The following is a 22735-nucleotide window of genomic DNA, read 5'->3' as shown; positions in this document are numbered from 1 at the left end:
TGAGAGTCTACTCTAAGAGGTAGCAAATGTTTTTGTCACCTGGCAAGTGACACCAACTTTCTGTATTACTTCCTAATGCTTCTAACAATCTTAAAAACAAACAAACAAAACCTCTCTGCTTCTAACAGGCCTCATTTTTAATCATCTTTCAGATCTGAGGTTAGAAGCGATTTAGGGATAGAATATTCATAAGGGGACATAAGACCCCGAGTCACAGAATAAAGCAAGCACATAGCTCTCAACACATCTCACATGCTCTACCATGCAAGGCTGCTCTAAGGCCAGTCAGGTCCCATCTCCCAGCACCCTCCCCTGGCTCTCCTGTCTTTCACAGTGTCACATCTGTGCTGCAAGTGTACAAACAGCCCCACCACCCCGGACACCATGAGGTCCCATAACACCATCTATCCCTACATTGCTAAGTCTATGGATGGATAGATGCAACCAACTAACAGGTATTTATTTGGAGTGTCTTAGGTGAAGCCTGGCCACCTGCCCACAGTTGGGCTCCAGTGAACTGCTGCTCCTCCATACGACAGTCTGATGAATGTCTTAAAACACCTAACTGGGTCTCTTGATAAGGAGGACTTATCTCTTGTTCCAGAGACTTCGAAGATGTTGATCCTAACTGGACACTGATAATTGGCTTCTGGTGAGCCTTCTCCCCAACCCCCAGGCTGTTCACACAGGCAAGGAGACTGGAAGAATTCCTGGTGTTTCTTATGNTCTTTATGAAACACCAGTTACATCATAAGGTCCCCAGCCTTGAGATCTCATCTGAATGTAACCTCCTTTCGAAGGCCCAATTTCCAAACACTCTCATCTAGGGTCTGGGTTGGGGCCTGGGGTTGGGGTTGGTTGGGGTAGACAGTGTTCTATCCACGCTGTAAATCCTAGATGCCTCTCATTTTCTCTAGCCTCACTGCATACATGCTGTGTTGCCCTACTTTCCACAAAATAATCAAATGCAACTGAAGAAAAAAAAGAAAAAGAAAAAGGATCTAGCAGAAGGGTACTGTGGGACAGGAGTAGCATTCCATCACCTTAGAGGCTGAGGTAGGAAAGCTGCTCCAAGGTCAGGGTAGGATGCAGAGCAAGACGATGTCTCAACAAAAACACATAGGTGAAAAACCCCAGCTCCAACGTTTTTACAATGATAGAAAACTCAAAAAGTTACAAGCGTGAGCAGAGACAGACAGACATTCCACAAGATCCTGAGCTTGTGATCTTCCCATACAACCATTATCAGCATATCCTCCTACTGGCTCAGTAACTAACTCCCTGTATCATAGGAGCCCCTGGTCCCGTGAAAGGCCTGTCTGTCACAGCCTCATTGTACTGATAAGCCCAGAGCTGCTACAGGCAGTGACCCCTCCAGCCTCCCAAGATCAGCCCAGCTAGTTCCAGTCACTCCCATCACAGACTAACACACTAGGATTAAACNCTTGGCAGAAATGACGGTTTCTTGGTTAGAATACTTCAGTATAGACTCCTAGAAGATACATGTTCGGCCCCATCAAAACACAGGTGTCATCCACTACTATGCTACCAGCTGCTACCCCTGGGAAACGAGTGCACAAGCCCGTTTTGAAATGCCTTGTTAACTGCCAGTATGCATGAAGCAAATGAGCTATGACTGATATCATCAAGCTGTCAGAAAGCTTCCCATTGGATAACTTCTTGGAGTCAAGAATGGGTTGGCAGGAATATTATTATAAAACACTCCACAACCATGCATGAGCAGGGCATGAACATCTGGTATTAGTTGAAGCTTGTATCCCTGAGGACNATGCCCAGATCTTGAATCCTAAATGACCTATGACGAAAGACAGACATATTAGGTAGTCTGAGGCACACATTAACTTTTATAGAGGCTTGCCCCAAACAGGACACTAAGTTAAGGGACACAGGCTAGGTCTTCAGCAGATCTGTCTACTTGGAAGGCTTTCTCCATTTTGCTCAACAACAAATGTTTATGCATCTGCAATTTGTCTTTTGTAAGATCTGGTAGCCAGATCTGCTGGAAGGACAGTGGCCCATCATTCAACTCCTAACAGCTGGTAACTGTAAAAGAATCCAATAGNGGACGTGGCCAAACTGNGCAGGTAACTGAACACACATGTATAAAATGCTGACGTGAAATTCCACCACTCGCTGCACAGGATCAGATCTGCATTGAATCTGATCTGGCCAGATGTGGGGTATAGTACGGAAAGTACTAACTCTGCTGGTATTCAGATGAGACATACGGAGCTCCTGCGTTAGCATCACTAGTGACAGGCGAGTAGGAACTGCCATCAGACACCACGGTGCTCGGGACGGCTGGCAAACTTTATCTACTGGGCGGTTCAGATGGACTGCATGTTAGGAGCAGAGGCAGAAGAGTGGCATCTCAATGTTCACCAAGCTGCTTCTCATAACTTCCTGTCTTGCACCGTCGAAAGATAAATGAAGCTTGGTGTGTTGCCACATACCCACAGTCACAGCAGCNCAGAGGCTGAGACGGGAAGATTATTAACTGGAGGCCAAGTGTGCTACACAGTAAGATCTTGCTTCCAAAATAAATACGTTAAAACAGAAAGCAAGACCTCCATCCATCTCCACGCAACTTGGGTGCAGACATTTCTTTTTGAATTCAGACTTCATACAGTTCCTACAACATTTCCCAGACCTAATAAAAGAACAAAGCTATAGCCTAACTGCAAGATCTCTCTCCCTGCATGATCCAAGAGCTCCCACCTATCTTCTCACCACCAAGTCAGGCATGCAGAAGATCAGGACCTGCTGGGAGACACTTGTGGCAAGGGAACCTATAATTACATAAATGCCACCTTTAAGACCCAACAGGTTTGAAAATCATTCCCTTGGCATCAGACTTGGACAAGACCAGTGTTTGTGAAAAGGCNCCCTCAAGAGTGAGATGCATAACACCTTCCACAATAACCTTAAAGAATTATTTGCAATCAGGTTAGGTGATGGGAAACTCACCTGTCGGGAGTTCCAGTTAAATTACAGGGTCACTCATTCTCTCCCCACCCAAGAAATCTGCTCAAGAGCAGACACGCATTCCAAGACTATACTCAATTTAGTGTTTTCATCAATCAAAGTTTTGCAAGAATGTCTTTTCTCTAATTATCTGTATTTTATAATTATCTATATTTCTCTCTATTTGTATCCTTTTGACCCACTACAGAAAATACCACTGATCTTCAACACAGAATATACTAAAAGAAACAAGTATCTTCTATGAACAGGNCATATGACATATTGTTATGAGTTTTTAAAAGACCCATTTAAAGCAACAGGATTATACGGTTCTATGCATATGAGAGAATCCCTTTAAATATATTTCATTTGCATGTTTATATGCACCATAGTTATCTGGAAGGGAATAGTGTTGACAGTAATTGCTTCTAGCAAACACTCTAAGCCACAGTTTGTTCTTCAGAGTATCCAGGGTTACAGTGAAAACAAATCAGATTTGGTTGCTCCAGCTCAGAATCCCCAGCAACTTTTCATCACAGTATAAAACAAACTGGAACACCCTGTCTCGATGGGGAGGGAAGGTCTCAAGGATCTGATTACTGCCTCACTTGTGGTCACTGTCCTCACCTCGCAGGCTCACTGGCTTGATGCTGCACTTCCTGCAAGACGTCCGGCCATTTGTACTTACCTCCAGTAGACACAAGCACACCCTCTCACCTGGCCTAAAGTCCATAAAACCTCCTCAGAGGAGCCTTCTGGGTACTTGGTGGAGCCACCTATACTCTCCAGCATCACTGTTAACCAAAGGAAGCTTCAACTCCTCAAACTCCAAAAGGTAGTCTGTATAGTCAGAAATGAGCGCTGCCTTAACTACAAGAGGATTTCTGAGGGGTGGATAAAGGCCAGAATTCCTCAGGAACTTCTGACACGGGTTTCACCTGCCAAAAGGAATCTGTTCCCTTCTGTCATGGCTCCACTGACATGTACCTGCAGCTGCATAAAAGCCATGCTGGCACCAGGCTCCCTCAGTGTCACCTGTTAGACATTTTGAAGTCTACACTAACACCACAGACCTTCACCCTTTCCAGATAACATTTGTCCTCTTTATAACCGAGTTTTACTCCTCCTCCTCAGCTAGTCTCACTACNCCCTCTGACTCTCTTTTTACACTCTCTTCCTAGTCTCTCACTCTATTATCTCTCACTTCTCCTCTCCTTCTTCCCCAGCCCTGGCCACGTCCAGTCTATNCCTCTCTCTCTGCTCTGGACTCTCCCAGATGCTTTTGGTTGTTCTCTCTCACNTCTACAATAAAAATCTCAACCCAGTCCACGGATCTGTCACATCTGTGCTCCCTGAAATACACCCACTAGCTGACACCAGGTTCTATCTGGTTTCTTCAAGGACCTCAGAACCTGTTGGGGGCAGGGGTGTATACTGATTCCTTCAGCTCTCTTTTTACGAAGTAGAAACAGATGTGAGGCGCAGCATGTCTACCACTATCCTTTCATAGGAATTCGAAAATTAACACAGGCAGAAAGTGAGAAATTGAGGTGGAAAAGTTTATTCTTTCTAACAAAGGAAACTTCTTGTTAAATTGTTCATAAAATTATTGAATAAAAATGTGAAGTTAATGATTATACCCCACTGTTTCAATATCAGCTACTGACTTCTTGGTCGTTTTCTTTAGAAGCCTCGTTGCACACTATCTTAGAGTCAGCAAGCTTAAGTGGGGTGCAAATGGCACTGAATAGCCTTTCATTTCAACAAGAAGGATAGAGGGTCTGTGTAGCTGATGCTCAGAGCAGCCTTCCTGGCTCTATTTGGGGCAAGTATGGAATTTCCGTTTCAGCCCAAGGATTTATGGTTGTATCTAGGATGGATCCCCAAAGAGTTGATTGTCCCAAATCCAGGCTGGGCTGATAGTAGACAATATAAAATATTCATGAGTCTTCTTACTGTTACTAAGTATAAAAAAGTGCTTAGATTTAGGCTAGAGAGGGGTTTTCATGTCTTAGGANCCCNTGTTGTCTTGTGGTAGTGACGTGATAAATTTACAGAATATTTCCATCAGATTCAAACTGAGTCACACCCACCCCTGCCTGTGTACCAGCAAGCCGGCCCACTTCACAATCAGCACATTTCCCAGTGTCCTCTGAGTACTGGAGTGCCACCCAATGCCCATGCCCTTCATGCAGTTTCTGAAGCCTAATGGTCTGGACTGAAGACAGGAAGGTTGAACCCTGGATGAAGAAACACACAATTTTCTAATGACTGCACACCTGCAGTGCTAGGGTTTAGGGTGTGCCGGGCTGTTTGAAACCACTTATGCCCCACTTAAATTATATTTACATATCATATAATATTCAAGTGCTTTGTAAAAAAGATAAAAACTCAGAACACAAGACAGGATATTCTGAACTGTCAAAACATACTTTTTCATATTTACTATAGTCTATGTAATTTTATACATTTTTTAAAACACATAATAATCTAGACATAACAATACTATTATGAATATAATATAAATTATTCAAAATCCAAGCTGTTTATCAGCTTAAAATCCAAAAATCATTTAATTGATGTACTGAGCCAATTTAAGTGAGTTTATCCTCAAAGAGCTAGAACTGTGATTATTTCAGCCCAACACAGCTGTCCTAGCCACAGTGGCTGAAACCACCTCAAGTGTAGAACTGATCAAGAGTCAGTTTGATCATATTTAATATTAGCCAAACTTAAATAATGGTCAAAGGCTAAGAGTTCAACTTTGCCATCCTTGCCTAAATCCCTATAATCATATAGCTTATTATTTGTTGATCAACAAATAAATCAAATAATTAATAATATATAATCATTTAATAATTATAATCAAATTACAGATTGGAATAAACAAACCTATTTGAATGATAGTCTTGATAAAAAATAAGCAGAAATCAAAGGCACACCAGACTTACTTGAGGGCTGGAGAGAGATCCAAAACTAAATTTTTAATTGAGCAAAATGTCTTAATAATGTTTGCTCTTATTTAACATTGCCCAAAGTTTCAGTGCCCAAAGTAAACAGTGATGACAAATTTCAAAACTTTTTCATAGTTTCTGTTAGCAAAATCATGGCTGATGCTCTCTAGAGTTCTACAGTAGAAACATGCCAGGTCAAACGGGCACCCCCATTCCCTACATCAACCAGGGCAAGCCTTCTGACTTGGCCCAAAATTGAGTCTATGGCCAACTCAATCTGGATAGATAAAAGCCAGCATTCCTCAGGAACTTGTGAAAACAGTTCCCAAGCCAAAAGGAGTCACTTTTCTTATGTGCAGCAGAAAGGACATATGGCTACACTAACATGTATCTGTGGCTGTATTAAAGCCCATGCTGCGGCCAGGCTCCCTCACTGATAGCATTTAGTATACAAGCCTCCTCCACCCTAGCCTCCATCCTGCCTGGCCCTTTGATCCCAGCTCTCTTCAGAGCCCTTGGCCCTGGGTACTCCTGCTAGCCTCAGCTTCTCTCTTTCTCTCCCCCCCCCGCCCCCGCCCCCCTGCATCTCTTGCTCCCTACAGCTCTTGCATTGCACTCTTCACCTCTTGCTCAAGTCTCTTCTCTGGCAGATCGCCATGGCCATAGCCAGTCTGGTTCTCTTTCTCTCTGTGTTGGACTATTCCAGATGCTTCTGGATACTTTCTTATTTATAAGAAAAACCTTCCTAGTTATGGAGCAGTCTTTTGGCGGTTTCTTTACTGCATTCCTCACATTAAAACCCTTACTAAATAAACTCAAATTAAAAAAGAAAAAAAAAAAGAAAAGAAATTCCTCTATCAGTTATGTGTCTGGTACAGGCATGCTGAGTGAAAGAGGCATATGGGAAAGGGAGAGGTCAACCATTTAAAGTAAGCACTACTGTTTCTCTTAATCCACAAGGACAAAGCCTGGGGAGGTATTTTCATGGTGACACATTTGACCACAAAGCTCAGGGCCTCCCACCTATCCCTCAAGAGCATCATTGGAAATATCAAATGCATGTTCCTTAAAATAAAAGGAGAGGGGGAANGACTTAAATTATAAAGATTAAAGACAGATTTAAAATATGAGCACAGTATTACACACGGGCAGAACAAACAATACTTGGGAAATGAGGCTCACATACTTTCACTATATCCTGTGGCTATGTTCTCCTTTTCTTCTACAGACTTTTCTACATTACAATCCTCTCCCAAACTGAGATTACAGATGTGCACTTCATCTTCGGGAGAGGCTGATGCAGGAGGAGTGCTACCTTCTTTGGGGGAGCCTTTTCCATCACCTGGGTCTCTGGTTTCTGTACTATTTCCTTCCAAGGGTGTGATGTGGTGGGCAGAACTAGACAGGGTGTCAGGGTGGCTGCTTCCCTCTGGGCCTGTGTCATCCCTCAGCTGAGGGCCAGGCTGCCTGCAATGCCCTGGGCTGTTGATAGCAGAGGTCTCCACCAAAAGCAAGGAGGTAGAAGCTGTATTCACTTCCTCCTTGACAGGTTTCTCAAGACTAGAGGCACTTTTTGAAATTAAGTCACTAATGCTGCTGATGGATCTGTGCTTTTCACCAAGGCAGGTAAAATCACACATTTCCAGCATGTTTCTTCGCTCCCACTTTGAGAGACCTCTGCAGTGGAACAGAGAAGGGCTTGCTAGTTGTTGAGCCTCAGGANGAAGTCTCTCCGAATTCCTCTCCTTGAGATTATCAGGGGAAAAATAGTCCTCATATGAAGAAGCCTCAACGTCAGGATTTCCCGGAATGAGTCCNATTGTGGACGGCGGGCTATGGTCGGACTTGAATAACTGTATTGCCAGAGCAGACTTTCTCTTGTACTTCTTCTTCAGTTTTCCTTTTGGAGGTGAACCCAAGTCCGCTGCCCTTTTTCTCTTTGCAGAAGAATTCTTGGGTCTCAACTGTACTTGGTGTTCTTCTATGATGGACATCGTAGGAGACAGACAGAGCTTCTCATCAGGCATCCCCTGAGATACACCTGCAGCTTGCTTTCTCTCGGAATCATCTACCGCACCTGTAGCATCCTTCTGACAGTTGATGCTCTCCTTTGAAGGACTNTCTGGAGCTTTCTGAGGACGTGGCTGCCTGAGATGGTTGGGTGATGCTGAACCATAAAAACTGCTTGCCCTCAACACAGGTGAGGAAGGGCATGTCAGCCTGGTCATCTCATTAGCAGATCTTCCCAGTTTCCTTTCTTGATCTCCACAGGAATCACCNAAAGATGAGTGGGAACCACTGGCAAAGGATTCATCTGGAGAGATCAACAAAGAATCACCTTTAAAATGTGCAAGTGACCAGACAGGGTGTCACTGGTCACTGTGTAACTCTAGCTGGCTTGGAACTCAAGAGATAGTCTGTCCCTGCCTCCTGAATGCTGGCTTGGTTTAAAGGTATGTGCCACCATGCTTGGCTAAGCTTTGGGCTTCTATAAACCATTTCTCCTCATAAAAAGAACTCGGCTCCTCATATCTGTCCCCTGTTCTTCCATCAAGTCCTCATGTTTTATTTATATTTCAAATGAAGCATGTGGGGCTCTCAATATTCCAACCTCTCATGAAGTCTGCACTTCTCTCAGAAGTAATGATACAATGTCCACCACCTCGAGTCTGCAGGTTCNCCACTCTGACCCCAGCTTTCTGACACATACAGAAAGTTGGGTAAACACAACTCATCCTGCAAAATCAGCTGAGTGTCAGTGTCACCTGTGACTCTCCTGATCCTGTCAGGTCACAGTGCTAGCCCCTCCGAGGACTCAGCATGTTTCTGTCCTCTCACTATACTGAAGTACTAGAGNGCAGTCAGCGCTTTCTGCTCACTTTTCTGAACCTGTGGTCATTACTCAGACCCAGTTCTCTACTGGCACAGTGCTGCCCAGCTGAGGGCTTCCTTTTTTAGAGAAAAGACACCATCTGGAGGCAGTGCTGGGATTCTAACTGTGTCTTAAACACAAGGAGCTCGGCTTTCAGAGCACAGCGGTGGCAACAGAGATACCCTGTCTTTGAAGCTGTGCTCTGGGAAGGGAGGGGCAAAAGCAAAGGTCAGCTGATACTGGGCCTCTGCTGAAGTGCTTCCAAGACAGCAGTTGGAGTGATACTGAGATTTACTCTTAGGAACTGAATGCATTAACCACTCTTCAATAAGCCACAATTCAGTGTGGCACATCATTAAGAGCATAAATTCTTAGCCTACTTATGTCAGAAGCCTGGGTATATCACTCACAACCTCAGGATCTTGCATTTCTGTGAAATGGGAGTGGGATGCAGCCTACCTCATGGAGACTTGGGGCGTGTGTGTGGTACAGTGAGACACAGAACAGTATAGGGAAAGGTAAGCCAGCATTGTTATTGCCATTTGCTTCTAATCTATGGGATATAAATCTGAGCAAAGAAAAGATGAATGGGTAAACAANCTCAGAACATGCAGGACAGACTGCCAGAATACACCCCACGGACAGGAAGAACNCCNAGCTCAATCTCCTTGTGTGGCATTTGAAGCCCTTTTGAACACAGTTGTTTAGGGGTTCCTCAGACTTCCCTTAGGCCCTCCCACGGACTTATGTGAGGAAAGTGTAAAGAACTCAACACCTGACAGCTATATAACCTTGAAAAAAGGTCAAGGGCTCCTATACTAGTTAACACAGACTCTTTTCAATAATATGCTTCATGGGTTAATTAAACANGAAATAATTCCTCTTTAGTGCTAACTGTTCTCAGATATACATTTACACTGCATTTAAATCATATATAGTCACAAGGATGTCCACAACAAAGCAAACAATCAAACAAACCCCCAGGTAGGAACTAACTAAGAGAGTTCAAGCAGGAGGTCCATAATAATGCCAATGGTGGGGCATTTTTGTAATCTCAGTACTCGAGGAGACAAGAACATGGTTCTAGTTGAAGGCTAGCTGGGTATCTATTGAAGTGCCATGCTAGTCAAAGCTCCACATAAAAAGTCTATCTCAAAAAGTACAGTGTGAGAGGGGACACACACACACTTTTCAAATCATAAGTCTGTTACAAAAACAAAATACATATTACAGTTTTACCTGAACTCAAAGGTTGGTGAGAAATGTTCAAGGATGTTTCAAACAGACTGACACATGGATTCTGCTGAGACTGCTCCAACATCTGGGAGGCTGATAATACAATGACAAGTTTCAATAACTGGATGGCAGAATTGCCTACTGGACAGGGACAAGAGGATATCTACCCATTCTGCTCCTGATCCCATATACACAAGAAATTCCTCTTACCTTTAGTCTAAGCTTAATATAATTCGAGAATAAAAACTGTATCAGGTATATTGTAGATTTAAGACTGACAAAATGAATCCCTATCAATCACTGTCCCACAAACATGATCACACAATCACATGAGATGGGACTTTCAAAATCCAACTTGTATGAAGCTTAAACCAAATTAAGTGAATGTTTTCGGTTTGAGAACTGAAGTTCCTAATATTTACTTCCAAGAAAGAAGAAGTCCAGTGCTGACACAGACAGGGGCAACTGGTTTAGAAAGACTACACAGTAACAAATTNTCCCCAAAAGTCAACAGTGTTTCAGTTAAGAAACCAGTTTTAAAGAAAATATCTAGAACATCAATGATTCAATAAATGAGACTCTAGGCACTATCTTCAAAAGCTGTCCATACAAGAGACAAAACAAACATATCCAAAGATTTTTTAAATTTATTTTAAATTATGTGTATATATGTGTTTCTGTGTATGGGTATGGGACATGAGTGTAGAAGAGGTACTGGGATCCCTTCTAGTTGTAGTCACAAGATGTTTTGAGCCACCCAACATTCTTCTGGGAACTGTTCTTGGGTCCTCTGGAAGTACAGTACTTAAGCATCCTCTAAAAGTCNTTTTTTTAAAAAGGAGAATCAGAGGATGTTTCCCTGAGAAAACTTAATAAAGTGATTATAAAGCAAGGGCATATATACAAAGAAGGTATGGGCAGTCAGAAGTCCTCAGATCCTGAGGTTGTTCAGTTGTTCTGCTGCTGGGAACTGAACCCAGGGCTTTGTGCACACTAGGCAAGAACTGAACTACATAGCCTTAGCCTTTATACAGTTACTTTGGAAGCAATATGGAGGGGGGTGTTGGGGGCTTTCTAATTTTTTTATTTTTTTTATTTTTAGGGACAAGCTCATTTTAACAAATTAATTCAGGCTGACCTTACAAGCTGTTCTTGAGCTCCTGCTCCTCCTACCTCCAGCTTTTGAATATTAGGATTTGAATTATAGGCATGCACTCACCACAGTGGCCTTTAAAAATCTCTGACTCAGTTCATATACATGCTGAATCAATTTGGACATGTGCATGAGACAGAGCTATATACCTGCTTCAGCTGCCAACAAAACCATGATGGTATCTCTGTAAAAGCTACAGTCCATCTCAGTCTTACTTGTTACCATGGCTGATACTCATGGGCCTGAGATGCAGATGAGTCTAGTGTAGTTTGTAATGGTAGCAAGTGAAGGAAAAGGCTTAAGAAAAATGTGTATGATGTGGCTGGCATGGTAGTGCATACAGTTAACTGCAGCACTTGGGAGGCAGAGGCAGCTGGATCTCTGAGTTCGAGACCACATTGTCTACAAAGCAAGTTGAAGGGTAGTAGCTAGGGCTATACAGAGAAATTCTGTCTCAACAATAACCACAAACAAAAAAGAATATTCTAATGATCTAAATTAAGTAAGAAATAAACTTCAGCCGTACACAGAAGGCACACCTGTATCATTCCAACTGTACATACATCAGCAGAGGAGTGTAAGCAGTGGGGAGGCAAGGCTTTGCTTATTCACAGCATTGCTCGTCATTTTATTAAAATGTGCTTATTACTACANAGGTAATTAAAATATTCTCCTTTTAAAAAGACCTGACTAACTTAGTTTTTTATTATTTTATTCTGTAAAAAATGTTTTTTATTATTTATGTGTGTATGTATGTCTAAATTACACATGTATGCAGGTTCCCACACANGCCGGAAGAAGGCACTGGCTCCCTTGGAGCTGGAGTCATAGACAGTTATGAGTTACCCAATGTGGTGCTGGGAACTGGCTCCAGTCCTCTGCAAAGGTACCAAGCACTCTAACTTCTGAGCCATTTTATCAGCTCCTTACATTTTTTGAAAAAGAAAAGAGATACTGAAAACGATGAAGGAGCTGCAAGAAGGGAACTGAAGAACACTCAACCTTACAAAGCACATTTCTTCTGGAAAAAAGCACTAGAAAGGTCTCCACTGAAATTAAGTACTAAATTCAGGAAGCACTCAAAATGTCTAGGTAAGGAGACTGGGGGTGCAGNGTGATCCCTTGACCCACCCACTGTAGAAAGGAAAAACAACACTTAGGGTAGAGATCAAGTAACCTCTCTTCTGTAGTTGGCCAGCATACATCCTTTTCATTCTACACTGCAACCACTTACAGGTAGGGGAAAGGTTCTCCCTCTTCTCCTTCATATCCTGCAGTCTCCTCTTCATCACATTCACCGGGGAACTGTACACCAGTGAGCGAGGGGACTCAAACAAGAGGACAGGAACGTTGTCATCTGAAAACAAACTTCCACCGTCACACCTTACCAGCAGCTCCTGGAAGAGCCACCCCCAGCCCCACATTTCTGTTACCTCCAGTGCTGGTCTCTCTTCCCACAGACAGTCCTACTCCCGCCATGATCCATGGCACGGCCAGTACAGCTAGCTGCCAGCTGACCCTTGCTGAGCTCAGGACAGGGCATAAATTAGTCCCCAAGCTGTACCCAGGCCCTACATGATGACAGGTGTCTGCATCCTCATGTACAGAGGTAGTCATTGAGACACAGGTAAGGCGATATCACGAACACCACCATACAATTAGCAAGAAGCCAGCAAGCCAGAGTGTGGGTTNGCCCCTACAATTTGTTTTATATCCAGGTTTTAGGACGTGGTCCTACTGAACACTGCTCATCCTCCACACACACCCACAAGTGAACTTAACCACAGGAAGTGNGCCCAAGGTGTTTCCTACATCATTAAAAGCAAACAAAGTCTATGATTTGCCTGTTTTAGATATGAAACAGAAAGATCTGTGTAGCTGCCATTTGCTACTTTGTGGGCTCTTCCTTCTTCCACCCTTCTCCACCCTTTCAACCCTTAACACTAGATAAGAAAAGGGAGATGGGACAGTGTTATCTTTAACCTACTTCTTGCCAATTAGGGGCACTGAGTTCCTTGGTTACGGTAAGTTGGATCTTTTCATTCCAGGATATCTAACTTCTCTGCAGAAGACTACTTAAGAAATGGCGAGCAACCAGTAACCAACCACCAGCTCACCCTTCCTCTAGGGCAGCATTTATCTACCCTCTCAAAAATCCCCAGAACTCCAGACAGACAATCACAGAAACTATCCTGAAGCTGGCAAAACCACACACCTCCCAGAGCACAAGGCAAGTCACAGTCAGCTGCTGTGGATAACCTGAAGCAGCCCCATATCCTACAACCAGGGTTAAAACAAAAACAGATTCCTTTTCAAAGAAACCAAACTGTCAAAATTGTCATTACAGATGAGGTATTCATTAAAGAGACAGAATTAAGAAATGAGATTNCTGGAGCTGGCAAGATGGCTCAGCAGATAAGAGCACTGACCGTTCTTCTGAAGGTCCGGAGTTCAAATCCCAGCAACCACATGGTTGCTCACAACCACCTGTAATGAGATCTGATGCCCACTTCTGGTGCGTCTGAAGACAGCTACAGTATACTTATGTATAATAATAGATAAATCTTAAAAACCAAACTTCTGGTGCATCTGAAGACAACTACAGTGTACTTATGTATAATAATAAATAAATCTTAAAAAACAAACAAACAAACAAACAAACAAACAAAAAACCAAAAGAAAGAAACAAGATTGTTTTTCTCCTGTAATCCTCCCCAGATCAGGATCCCACTGACTCGACGAGCCATGAAGACTATCTGATGGCCCTTGCCAGAGGCTCTACCTGTGACTACTCCAAGTGAGCAGGNGCGTGCTGGGGCCTCCTTCCTCCCCACCTCCATGCAGCTGCCAGGCACACGGGATGTGGCTTACCTAGAGCTGCCTTTTGCCTTTGTAGCTCTTCAGCCATTTTCTCAAATTTCTTTTGAAGTCTTTTGTCATTTTCTGGTGTTTTAAGAATAAAATCTTTGGGTTGCATACATTTGTGCTAGGCAAAAAGGTTATAAACATTAGTGAGGATGTATTGTTTTCTTTTACTGTTTAAAAGATTTACTTGTTGATATGTGGATAAATGTTTACCTGCATTTATGCATATACATCACATGAATGGCTGGTGCCAAGAGGTCAAAAGAGGGTGTCAGATTCCCCGAAAGCAGAGTTAGGAACAGTGAAGAGGCACCATGTAGGTGCCAGGAAGAAACTCAGCAAGGTCTTGTGCAAGAGAAATGATCCTGACTGCCGAGCCATCTCTCCAGTCCCTACAACTGTGACTGTTTTTAAAACAAGAGGGAAAGCCATTTCCATACAGTTTTGGTAACTTTAATGATATCAAAAATTAAAAGAACTTCTTAATGAGTTGTTCATTACACTGTATGTGAATTGGTAATATTTATTTCTGAGGCATTATTTTACTAACAGTACAGAATTTAAGAGATTAAGTAAAAGGCTGTATATAACCATGTTCTGAACTCTTTCACAATGTCAGCATTCTCAGCAGCCAAGAGGGTTCTCAGAAGTAGCCTTGGTTCTCTGCTTGCCTCACACCAGCCATTATCCTAGTTACTAAAGAAAGGAGTCTTGTTGCCTTGTCTAAGCTGCTGATGCTGCTAATTTTGAAATTGTACTGTTTCTGGCCCGTGCAGCCGCATGCCCCAGTTTTGTTCTTGACTCTAGTCAGGTAAGCATTTGGTCATTATCACATTCTTGTGTCAGACACTGGGCCTCAGCATAGACAGCTTGTACAAGGGCGAAGAGTGACAGGGAACAACTTTAACAGATAACTGGTACAAGCTGGGAGCTTAGGCTTAAGTTCAGCAGGCTCACTGATGCAGGGTGAGATGTTACCAGTGCTGCCTTTGGACAGCGGGACAGTTTGTGTAGCTTGGCCATACTGTTCTGTTAGGAGGATTAGCAGTTTGCCTGGAGTACTCATCCCATAAGGCCCAGTCCATAGGTATGTGGGAAGCAGAGAATAGACATTCCACATTGTAACCTTAGTGCTGGGTCTCTTTCTATCACTACAGTCAGAACAGGATTCAGTTGCTTTTAAAAAAAAAAATTCCCAGAATCTCAAAGCAGCAGTGGTTCCAAATCCATAAAGTGCCTTGGAACGGAAACTTAGGTCACAGGGTGACAGAAGCAGGACAGCAGCCTCAAGCAGAAAGACCTACTACTACAGCACAGGGTTAGAGAGGACTGTGGCAAGAAGACATCTGCACACCTTCTATTGCAGCACAGGGTTAGAGGGGACTGCAGCAAGAAGACATCTGCACACCTTCTACACAGCACAGGGTTAGAGGGGACTATAGCAAGGCAACAATCTGCACAGAGTCACCGATCGCTGGGAGGGCAGTCTGGTGAATGGACCTGAGGGGAGCATGATCCAGACAAAGGGAACAGATAATATGATGATGTGTTTAAACTCCTTCCTGAGCAGAATGCCATGGTCAGCCTAGGGCAGCAGGAGAGGGAGAGAGCAGAGATTCCCCCCCCNCCCCCCCGCCAAGCACCTAAAATGATTTTTCTCAAGTCATGTTTTACTTGCAATTGCATTTGGAATAAGGAAAGCTTTCAGAAGTGCTAAGTGTCAGATGCAGGCAGTCACTATTTGTGCATCAGACTAGACAAAGATTAAAGATAACACAATGGCACTGGATAAGATAGAGGTGCCCTTGCACACTATTGATAAGATCACAAAATTTAAGGTTATTTGCACAGTGAGCCAACAATTCCATTTTTTTGGTTTGTGAGCACAAGTAGTAAATGCACATTTCACACGTAACCCCTTTCATAGAAACTGACTACCTATGAGTATAGTCAGGAAAGGTCCACTCACAAAGTGCAACATAAAATTAGCTTATCAAAACCACACTATTACACNGTGAAGAAAAGGCAGCCTGGCCAAGTGAAGAGCTCGCTTAGCAGAGCGACACTGTGAGCAGCAGGTACATGAGCTAACATGCAGTAAGCTGGGTGGGCTCTTACCCAGGTCACTACTCAAGCTGAAGTGTCAGAGGGAAGAAACATCAGCGATGTCTGCTGGGCCTGAGCTTCCTTAGCATCTTAAAGAAAAACCATGTCCTCTGCATGTGTTTTCCCAAGTCTTTCACTTGAGCAGGTCACAGTAAAGAACTGCCCAGAATCAGATGAGGAGCTCCAGAGAAGCCTTGGGGTTGCTGCGTCATCACTGTTCCGGCACCTGGCTCACNGCAGTAGCCATGATGGATATAAATCATGCACTCTCTTCCAGGAGCACAGAAGAGCCCGCAGCTACTTCTTTTACTCTGTAGAAGTATACAGTTCTCACCCACTGGATTCAATCTTGATTAGGTCATTAAATCTAACAGCAGTTCCTGTGTGAGANCAAAGTGCTTTGATACTTCCTAGTGAACTACACTTAAGAAACACCAGGGGGCTGGAGAGATGGCTCTGCAGTTGGGAGCACTGACTGCTCTTGAGAAGGACCTGCNTTTAATTCTCAGCACCCACTTGGCGGCCTACAACCATGTGCAACTCTAGCTCCAGGAGATCTAATGTCCTCTACTGGCCTCCATGGGTATCAGACTTGCATGTAGTGCAAGGACAGAGATATAGTAGGCAAAACACACAAACACATAAAATAAAAATGTAATAAAAAAGAAAAGAAGCAACAAAGCAACTAAAGGCTGCCTAGCCTTGGGGCACATTTTCATTTCTCAAGGCTAACTACAATCTTTTCCATTTCCTATAGATTACATCNAAGCATTCATAAACTAAAGAAAAGAACAAAAAACTAAAAAGCAAAAATTCTCTACAGTTATCTAGAAATTTTATGTAAAAATAGCAATGAACTAATTGGCATGCTTAATATACTCAGAACATATTTGTGAAAGTATAATTTCTAGGAATAAAAATACAAGGGTTCATACATTCATAACCACCCTGTCCTCAAAGAAATCACATACTTACTTTTTTTCTACTTAAGTTTGGTAAATGTTCATCGGTATTCACTGCAGGGAACAAAGACTCATCAACAAGTGCTCCAGCCATCCTGCATCTGTAGAACCAAGACAAGGTAGCCCAGTGAGCAACTGTCTTTGCTATACACATGCAACATAAGAACTGGGTATCTATCAGACAGCAGGTTCAAAGTTAATATACTTCTATAGTACATGCAAAATATAAGTCAGGATGCGTTAGATTTTCCAGAGTCTTCTTTACATGGTCTTCTCTGCCCAGTGCAAAAGCCGAAGAAAGCCAGGCATATTAGTACACACCTGTACTCCAGGCACTTGGGGAATGAGGAAGGTGGATGTATTTCAAGGATCTCCCCAGTGACTGAGAGCATGTTGGGGTGTTCATACAGCACATGTGACAAACTGGGTTCAATGCCAAACATTGCCAAGACAGAATCAGCATTCCCCACACCCCTACATTCCCTACACNGAGATGCAGGAACCATCCAGTTCGAGAGAGGTGGGGCAGGCTTCTGAGACACAACCAGGGGTTAGAATATCCACCCAGGCTGATTTGGTTCAGGATCAACAGGCTGTGGAGACAGTGGCGGATGTGTCACACATCAGAGCAAGCCTGAAGTGGGACTATCCATGGGCACCCTGGAAGTACTTCTCCAGGAGGGAAGCACCCTCCAAACTCCACAGGTGACTGACCTCCTGGTCATGGGAAATTTCTGCCCAGCTCAGAAGTGAGTAATCACTGGCCAGATGTAAAACTAAGTGAACATGGAAGCACACAGCAACAGGCAGCCAGAGCCCAGGCATGAAGGGGATGCCCAGACAACAAGGCAAACAACTGCACAGGTGTGCTTACACCAGTAGCTGATACTCAAATTCAGCCAACCCAGTGGGAAGTGTCACCATCTCGCATGTGTGGAACAATGACAGGGACATTTCCCAACAGCACCATTCCGAGAAGAGGGCTGGGAAAACGCAAGGAAGGTGTGACACCTACTGGCAAAAGGGCGGAAACTTGGTCCCAAAGGTAACTGTTTGGTTTGGTTTGGTTTGGTTTGGTTTTAAATTCTCTAGGACACTGCATCCTCACAAATGCGGTTTGAAAGTATGAACTAGAACAACAAGCAGCACCTCTCTCATTAGTAGTCTGATGCTACCTGAGACATCATAGGGAGGGGAGGGACTCAAAACCCATCCCTCCAGGGCAGAAACATTGACTGACATATATGATAATTCTAACAGTATTTTCACTGTCTTTGTTTTTCAAGTTCCACAAATACCTTTTTACATTTATTTTTATTTCATCTTATGGGTACAAGTGTTTTGTCTGCATGGTTTTTTTTGTGCACCATTTGTTTGCATTGTATCCATAGAGACCAGAAGAGGGCTTGAGACAGCTTTGAGTAGAGCCTTGTGGGTACTGGGAATTGAGCCCAGGTCCCCTATAAGAACAGCCAGTGCTCTGAGCCATCTCTCCATCCTGCATAAATATGTTGTCATGGTCTTGCTTTGACTTTGATAGTGTGCGATAATAATTATTCTGTGCATAGCCCAGTCTCTCCTCTCATTCCTACCTCATTTCCTCTCTTCTCCACACCCTCCTCCTCTTAACTGACCCTCTGTAGCTGTAATCTATCCTGCTGATCCTGATGGACACAGGCCCATCCTTTCTATCTAATCTCACTCACTACTTCCCCAGTCGATCTAGCTCATCCCTGTCCTTACGGCCCACCTTCGTGTCTCTACATCTGCCAGCCCTTATGGTCCACCTTAGTGTCTCCACATCTACCAGCCTATCTCCCTTGTCCTTACGGCCCACCTTAGAATCTCCACATATACAGCCTACCTCAGCTTCACAATCTCTGAACAGTTACTGAAGTTATAGGAACGACTTGTTACAAAATTACAATGTTTGCGGCAAGCCTCTCTGGCAGTTGTGGCTGCTGCCATCTGTCTATAGATAGTTCACAACACTCACAATCTACTAGGAAGGAATGACACTTCCATCTTCCTACAAACCAGTCCCACTTGAGCATGTAAATATTTCAAGTGAAAGAATACAAACTATAAATCCAGGCATGGTGCTTCACACTTTAATCCCAGCACTGAGGCAGAGGTAGAGGGAGCTCAGAGTCAACCTGGTCTACAGAGCAAGTGCCAGGTCAGTCAGAGTTCCATGAAGAGACCCTACCTCAAAGGAGGAATGGACTTTTAGGAAGAGCAATAAGACAAGAGAGGTAAATAAAAAGAATACAAGTAGCATTGGAAGAAGTCAGTGTTCTAATTCTAGAAGATACTATCTGTTTAAGGAACCATAAAGCCTCCATCATAAACACCCTGATAAACATTGTTAGCAAAGTGACAGATACAAAGTCAACATAAAACCCAAATAAGTAACTTTCCTACATACCCCCGGTGCTTGGAGGAAGATCAGGCAGACAACCCCAGTTAGGAGAGACCATCACCCAGAGTTCTGGTCTCCCTGCGGACATCCTGCTATGCTTAAGAGCTGACCTCCTGCCCCTGCAGGCTCTATCTATGGAAAGAGGTATTGAAAGAAGTGTCACAAATAGATCACCCAAAGAATAGGTTTCAGGAGCAAGAGAGTACCCAAAGGACCACTGAAGATTGACAGCAACAGTGTAGGCACAACAGGGCCAGAGGATTAACTACACAATGTTTAGGGAATAAAACAGGTTTTGTCATCTGGGTTAAATGACAGAACAAGTGCACGATTTTCTCTTCGTCCCCCAGATCCCAATAAAATAACAGTAAAAGAAAACAAATGGGACATAAACTAATGAAAACAAGGAGTGGATAAGAGCTGCCTGCAGAAATGGAAAGTAACCAACCAAACAAACAAACAAAAAGGAAGTCCAGGCCTAGAAGAGGTGCAGAAGTCAAGGACTCCAGGTCCTCCCCAGCCAGGAGTGGGGAGCACAAGAGAGAGGAGCAGGTGAGCAGGTCTGGACATGGGTGCCGAGAAACACCCACTCTCCTAACACCAGGGTGGAATTCTTATGTCCATGTGAGATAACTAGAAGCCAAGAGCTTTGGACATTGGGATGGCAGGCAGCACAGGAGGAAGGGAAAAAGCTCTATGTGACAGGAACTGTATCCATGGTGGACACAAGATCCAACTACCTACTTCCTATCAGAACTGCAAGCACAAGCCACTGGCTTTTATGGTGGTATAAAAAGAAAGAACATTTGTGAGCAAAAGATGCATACATGTTGCCTGTGGGTGGAGAGATGGCTGGCTGTTAGTGCAGTGCTGCTCTTGGAAAAGACCTGGATTAGTCACAGGGTGACTCATAATCATCTATAGTGTAACTGTATAGTTCAGGGGATGATGCACTGTTCTGGCCTCTGTGGGCACTGTATGCACACAGTACACATATATGCAGTCACTCATGTAAATAAGAAATAATTATTAAAACAAGTACTAGATAATGTCCACAGTGGGTCAAGCCGCAGGGTGGTGCTAAAAGGGCTGACTACCTTCTCTCCTGTGATAGTTACTATGAACTAACAACTCAACACCTAGGAGACAGGCTCCTAGGCATGCCTGTAAAGGACTGTCTAGATTAAGGCAAGANTATCTTTGACAAATTGTCTTGACTCCATTACAGGAGAAGGGGAGACCCATCTTAAGTGTGNATGAAACCATTCCCTGAGAAAGAGATCTTGGATTGCATAAAACAGGGAGGAGCAGAGCTGAGGACTATTAACACATGTACATTCAATGTTCCCTGCTCTTGACCGTGATGGAACAGAACCAATTCTCTCATCTACCTGCTGCAGAGANATGACTGCCATGATGCTATAACCTGGAATTGGGAGTCCAATAAGCATTTTGCTTGTGCTCATACATATACTTTCATACAATCAAGCACTATTTGATCAGAAAAAGGAAGNAAATAAAAGGGACAACATAACAGATTTTGCTAAGAAGNAGCTTCAGGCATTGCCACACTATATATCTGCATTTATACAAAAATACCCAGAACTGGAAAACTATAAAGGCAGGAAGTAGATAAACAGTTGCTGAGGCTTCAGACGTGGGAGTGATAGCTAAAGGGCGCAGGCTTCAACTCAAGGTACAAAATACTTTAAAATTGTGGAGATGGCTGTACAACTCTTTTTGAGTATGTTTAAAAGCAGTAAATTGTATAGTTTAACTGAGAAAATTATATGGTATGTAAATTAGAACTTACGAGAGGCTGCTATGTATCCACTCTTAATTGCTAAATTCAGATGATGGACAAATCCCAAGTGTGGGTGAAGGCATGGAACAAAAGAACATTCACACTGCTAGAGGAACATAAAACCATGTAGCCACCTTGTTTGGGTGATAAACCACGAGAAATGAAAACACAGAAAGGCACAAACACAAATCTCCATAACAACTTCATTCATAGTAACCAAAAATGGGAAACTGCTCACATTTCCACCACTGGCAAATGCACGGTGGTATGCACATGCAACGGATACTACTTGGCTAGACAAACAAAAGGAAACTATTACTGCGTGAAACATGAAGAAATCTCTAAACTATCAATCAANTGGAGGAAGCCAAACAGTCCATGCAAGAAGAGTCCATCTGCCTGAAATCCTACNTCAGGGAAANGAACTTCTGCCTACAGAGTCCAGATCATAGGCTGCTCCAGGCTGAGGGATAGGGCTGAAGGAGCTGGCTGCAAAGGGGCAGGTGGTACTCTGGGCATGTAAAACCCCGGTCGTTTGACTTTGGTGATTATGAGATAACACACCAATCTATAAACTCAAAGGGGACATTTAAAGACAGTGTCTGGCATCGTACCCCAGGTTGTTTGGAACAAGTTAGAAGNCCTTAAACGCTGTGATCCTCCTGTCTCAGCCTCCCAGATCCTAGTGTTACAGACATGAGCCACCACACTTGATTTAAGCCACACTTTTACAAAGCTGCTTTTAAGAAAGGCCCATCACTTAAGCCTACAGAACCCACAGCTTCAGAATGGTCCTACCACGAGAGCTGGATGCACTGACTCTCGCTGATGACCCCAACACTGGGGAGGCAGAGGCACAAAGACTGCTGAAGGCCAGCCTAAGATACAGTTAGATCGTGAGAGGAGAGAAGGTGGGAGATGATAGGAGAGAAAAGGAGAAAGAAAACAAACAAGAAAGCCCAGCGAGAACGGTGAGAGAGAAGCGGAGTTAAGTGTATCGTATGTGCCTCTTTTCTAGCACAGTTACAAGTTTAACAGAGTAGCTCATACCAACTTGTTCTACTGAAGAGCAAAAGGAGATGGTTGGGACTCATCTGAACAGAGCACAACTGAATCTGGGGATCCCGATTACCACGGTAAGAATATCCCAGTCACCATAAGCACAAAGTCTGCTAGTATGGACTGCCTGCACCAGTTCTGGTGTGTAAGCACTACCACCTTCCTTCTGGTTTACAAAAGTTGTTTAACTCACAGACCATCAGTCCAAGTTCATTAAATTACCAATCATCTTTTGTAGGTAAGAGTTTTGGGGAAAGCCTTGGTTCATATTAGTTAGAGAAGACGCATTTTGTCCCACTTTAGAACAAGCATCTCAA

At 43.5% G+C, this 22735-nt stretch overlaps 1 protein-coding gene across 1 annotated transcript in view; it reads right to left on the bottom strand.

The window, feature by feature from the left end:
• Mcph1 (microcephalin 1) overlaps positions 1-22735 on the bottom strand; it is a 255579-nt gene that overhangs the window by 164449 nt on the left and 68395 nt on the right. Inside the window, exons 4-10 of the mRNA XM_029480675.1 lie at positions 18008-18144; positions 17147-17234; positions 14072-14186; positions 12435-12557; positions 10051-10140; positions 7120-8253; positions 3703-3779 (exon numbers count right to left, since the gene is read on the bottom strand). Coding sequence (XP_029336535.1) covers positions 3703-3779; positions 7120-8253; positions 10051-10140; positions 12435-12557; positions 14072-14186; positions 17147-17234; positions 18008-18144 — 1764 coding nt within the window. The remainder of the gene's footprint in view (positions 1-3702; positions 3780-7119; positions 8254-10050; positions 10141-12434; positions 12558-14071; positions 14187-17146; positions 17235-18007; positions 18145-22735) is intronic.

Source organism: Mus caroli, chromosome 8, assembly GCF_900094665.2.
Source record: "Mus caroli chromosome 8, CAROLI_EIJ_v1.1, whole genome shotgun sequence".
NCBI lineage: Eukaryota > Metazoa > Chordata > Mammalia > Rodentia > Muridae > Mus > Mus caroli.
The sequence above is the reverse complement of the archived record's forward strand: the minus strand, read 5'-3'. Positions and strand labels throughout refer to the sequence as shown.